Source organism: Mastomys coucha, unplaced genomic scaffold, assembly GCF_008632895.1.
Source record: "Mastomys coucha isolate ucsf_1 unplaced genomic scaffold, UCSF_Mcou_1 pScaffold21, whole genome shotgun sequence".
NCBI lineage: Eukaryota > Metazoa > Chordata > Mammalia > Rodentia > Muridae > Mastomys > Mastomys coucha.
Window position 1 is genome coordinate 78,691,262 of NW_022196904.1, and position 4,833 is coordinate 78,696,094.

The following is a 4,833-nucleotide window of genomic DNA, read 5'->3' on the forward strand; positions in this document are numbered from 1 at the left end:
GCAGAGGCAAGTGGATCTGAGAGGCCAGCCTAATCTACAGAGTGAGTTCCAGGACAGCCAAGGCTACCCCCAAAAACAAAAACAAACAAAGAAAAGAAAGAAAGGGGAAAGGAAGGAAGGAAGGAAGGAAGGAAGGAAGGAAGGAAGGAAGGAAGGAAGGAAGGAAGGAAGTTGCTTCTTCTCTGACAGTCCTGGATGTTGGATGTTGGGAGTCCTGCCAAGAAAATGAAGACTAGAGGCCACAGGTTGATACAGTTCACTCTGTTGCAGGCACAGCCTCTGTTGCTGTGGCAGGGATCCTGGCTGCTCTGAGAATCACCAAGAACAAACTGTCCAATCATGTGTTTGTTTTCCAGGGTGCGGGTGAGGTAAGCGCCATTGGTTGTGCCCAGAAGAGTAAGAATGGGCGGGGTAGTCTTCCTGGGGAGAAGTAGGCTGGGATTCTGTCACGAGTGTATGCTGATCATTGCAGCGTTTTGAGTCTCAATGTTTGAGTCTCTCAAAGTAAGAATTTAACTGGGCCATCCAGGAGTTGTGGGGCTGAGGAAAAAAAGAAAGGTTCATGTACTCTGAGTCTAAGCATTGTCCTTATACTACCCACCCCCCAGGCAGCCATGGGCATCGCCCACCTCCTTGTCATGGCCCTGGAAAAGGAAGGCATACCCAAGACAGAGGCCATAAGGAAGATCTGGATGGTGGACTCCAAGGGTCTGATTGTCAAGGTACTGTCAAAGGTTTCTTGACACCTAGAGCTGCCAAGAACTAGACAGAAAGAGTTCTTCAGCTGAGCATGATTGTACATGCCTCTAATCCCAACACCAATGGATCTCTGAGTCTGAGGCCATCCTAGTCTACAATGAAAGTTCCAGGACAGTCAGGGCTACACAGAGAAAACCTGTCTCAAAGGAAAAAGGAAGAGGAAGAGGAGAGAGAGTAGAGTTCTCCCAGGGGCAGAGTACTTAGACAGAATGGCAGGCAAAAAGAAAATTCCAAAATTAAAGCTTTTGCTTTAATTGATACTGTCCAAAGGTAGTGAGTGTGAGAGGGTGACATTTGCCTTGTGTATGTATGTGTACATGTGTGCATGTGTGTATGTGCATATGCATGTACGTATGTATGTATGTATGTATGTGTATGTGTGTGTGTGTGTGTTTGTCCTCGTGTATGGGTACCTGATTACTCCTTTCAGCCTTTGCTCCTACCAGACCTTGCTTTGAGTTAATTTCAGCCATACTGAATCATAGTCCTCCAAAAGACATGTTCTCTCTCTCTTCCTCAACTTTGCACAGCCCAACCACTGTAAAGGATCTTTGGCCTAGAGATACATCTTCCCATCCCCCCAACATCCCAGAGAATGGTGTCTGAGCAGGTTACCAGACACTGGTGACTCTCCTTACTCACTTGCTCATCTGGAGATGCATCTTCCCATCCCCTCATCACCCTAGAAAATGGTCACTGAGCAGGTTACCAGACACTGGTGACGCTTCCTACTTGCTCGCTCATTTTCTCATCATTTTGCTCACCCTGTTGATCTGACTTCTAATCAAGCAGCTGTAGGCTTGACATCATCACTCCAGCATTCAGGAGACCAGTTGGGGAAGTCAGAAATGATTGAACTCATTACCAGAACTTGGGCTAGTCTGTCACTACCAGGCTTCTTGAAGAGATGCCATGACCAGCCTATCCTAGACTCAGCTTACTGAGACTCACAGGAAGACTAGGGGATCCTATTAAATCCATTCACGTTAGCTCTCTGGCAATGGAAGTCTCAGGGCCCTGTCCTTCTGTGAACCTGTGGACTGCACTTCTTGTGGTCAAGGGATTCAGTGAGGCAAAGAAATTTCTTAGGAGTCTTTTTATCCTCACCCAGGAACCCATGACCCACAACAACTAAAAAGAAAAATAAAAGATGATTTATCAATTCTTCTGTGTGTCTGGGGAGATGGCTCAAATGTTAAGAACACTTGTTTGTTCTTTTAGGGGACCCAGATTTGATTCGATGTGATTCCCAGAACATGCTAACAACTATTTGTAAGTTTAGTTACATAGGACCTGGTACTCTCTTATAGCCCTCACGGACACTGCACCCACATGGAGCATAGACATAAGCAGCCAAAAACAACCATGCAATTAAAATTTTAAATATATTTTTTAAAAAAAGAAACACATGTATACATTTCCTTAGGGTTCACCTTGGGTTCTACTGGGAAATCTGATCAAGGGGGCCTCACTATTCTGCAGGCTCAGACCAAATCATGAAACTCAATCCAAAACACTATCAGAATCCTAATGCATCAAGGACCTGTTCAGTGCGCCTTCAACACTCTACCTACTACAACTTCCTTCTTTTCCTACAGGGTAGAAGCCACCTAAACCATGAGAAGGAGATGTTTGCCCAAGACCACCCTGAAGTCAACTCCCTGGAGGAGGTAGTAAGGCTGGTGAAGCCCACAGCAATTATAGGTAGGAAGAAGAAGAGAGGGCCCTACTACTCAGCCAAGCTAACCCTCCTGACTTGCAGATGGAGTCTGAAGTTCAGTGAAACAACCCATACAAGCACAACTGTTTCCCCTCTTCCATGTCTGGTTCAATGCTGTAAACTGTGATTGAGTGACTTCTGTATACAAACTATAGAAATGAAGGACCAGAGTTGCAACTTGTTAACGCAGAATGATATAATATGGTAGGGAAGGGCAATGTCACTCTCTAGCATGAAGGTGAGCTCTCCTTCCACCCCAAGACAGGGACCCTGGCACCTGTCTCTGCACTAGAGGAACACTCTGCTCTCAGCAACATTCAGGAATGCCTTTAAGGTGTACCTTAAAGATCAGAGACCGAAAACAAACCAGTGGTCTCTGTGGAATGAAAAAGAAGTCTTAGCTAACCCAAGCAACAGGATTCTTTTCCCTTCTATTCCCTCAGCCCTATAGCAGACTTTATCCCCAAGATTCCCAAGTCTGCCATGGGGTACCTAGTTCCATCACCAATGCCACAAGAAGAGAAATGGGATATTTATACTCAGTAGGCATTCCCTACTACCCCCCTTTTCCCTGTAGGTGTCGCTGCCATCGCAGGAGCCTTCACGGAGCAGATTCTGAGGGACATGGCCTCCTTCCATGAGCGCCCTATCATCTTTGCCCTGAGCAACCCCACCAGCAAGGCTGAGTGCACAGCTGAGAAGTGCTACCAGGTCACCGAGGTCAGCGGGGAGTCCGTTCTCCCACCAGCTGAGAGAAAGTAGTAACAGTTACTACCAGAAACCCTATATGGGTGGCAAAGAGTACCCCGTCATAGTAAGCAAGCTGAGGTTTAGAAAGATGAAGAGAACACATGGAGGGATCCATGGCTCCGGCTGCATATGTAACAGAGGGTGGCCTTGTCTGGGATCAGTGGGAGGGGAGGCCCTTGGTCTGTGAAAGCCTGATACCCCAGAGTGGGGGAATTCTGGGGTGGTGAGGTGGAAGTGGGTGGGTGGGTGGGTGGGGGACTGCCTTCATAGAAGCAGGGGGGAAAGGGGTGGGCTAGGGGTTTTTTTGATGGGGAAACCAGGAAGAGGGATAACATTTGAAAAATAAATCAAATAACCAATAAAAAAATTAATTTTTTTGAAAAAAGAAAGATGAACCAACTTTCCAAACATCATCAAGCTAATAAAGAATAGAGCTATCTCTGAAACCTAGATCTGACTCCAAAACCAAAGCTCTTCCCATGATACTGTGCTTCTCAATGTTCCCCCAAACAAAAGAGCTTTGTCCAGAACCATGGCTTCTATATTCTCTAGACAACTGTCCTGACTTGACCCTTCCAAATGTTGGGGGGAACAGGCACCATGACCTCTACAGTCAGTAACTTAAAGGGAGGTGGGGCTTAGCTTTCTGGTCAGATAAATAAATTGTTCTTAGAGTATTTACCAAGTTCTCACTACAGTTCTGGACACTTCGGGGAAGATGAAGATGGGCCCCATATTTAAGAGACAAGGATAGAGTACCATGACTACTCCAAATATGTCTCACGATCCAGCTCTTCTTTTCTTCCTGTCTCCAGGGCCGAGGGATCTTTGCCAGTGGAAGTCCTTTTAAGAGTGTGACTCTGGAAGATGGCAGGACATTCACTCCTGGTCAGGGAAACAATGCCTATGTGTTTCCTGGGGTAGCACTGGGCGTCATTGCTGGTGGGATCCGACACATCCCTGATGAAATCTTCCTCCTGACGGCAGAGGTACCACTGTCTTTTCTCCCCAGGGTGCTTCTAATCCACCTGGGTTGGTGGATCAATACCTAGGTCTTTAAGCCTGGTGACTCCTGGATTCATCCTCTCTTGTCTCTTCTACCCACTCACTGCCCCCCCCAACCCTGGCATTACACCAGAAACAAGGCTAGAAAGGAAAACTCATAGAACCAAGAACAGAGAAATCATTTTGTTTAGATGGCCACCTGGAATAATATCAAGGAAGAGACCAGAATCCAAGAAGGAAAGGGGCCCAGAGACTGCTTCATAACAGGTTGTGGCCATCCAAAGGACAAAAATCTTTGTTTGCCAGTCACAACTATATTCTTCTTGGTCTTAGTGATTTTCTTTTAGAATTCAAGGAGCCCCGTGGTGCTTTAAACTTCAGCCATATTTACTATAGAAAGAATGAGTCTTTGTTTAAGCCTAAGCATTAAGCTTCCTTGGGGCTATGTATGGCACAGGTTGCAGTACCTGGGCAAGCTTTGGGATAATGGGATGGATTTGTTCTGTGAAGGAAAAATCAACCTATCTCTCTCTCTCTCCCCCCTCTCTCTCCCCATCTCTCTTCCCCTCTCTCTTCCCCCCTCTTTCTCTCCCCCTCTC

The 4,833-nt window shown here is 46.4% G+C and overlaps 1 protein-coding gene across 2 annotated transcripts in view; it reads left to right on the forward strand.

The window, feature by feature from the left end:
* The window catches only part of Me3 (malic enzyme 3), a 197,163-nt gene that overhangs the window by 188,288 nt on the left and 4,042 nt on the right, over positions 1-4,833 (forward strand). For both annotated transcript variants that reach the window (XM_031387286.1, XM_031387287.1), the window contains exons 9-13: positions 271-368; positions 609-722; positions 2,358-2,463; positions 3,057-3,199; positions 4,045-4,218. In XM_031387286.1, the coding sequence (XP_031243146.1) occupies positions 271-368; positions 609-722; positions 2,358-2,463; positions 3,057-3,199; positions 4,045-4,218 (635 nt within the window). The remainder of the gene's footprint in view (positions 1-270; positions 369-608; positions 723-2,357; positions 2,464-3,056; positions 3,200-4,044; positions 4,219-4,833) is intronic.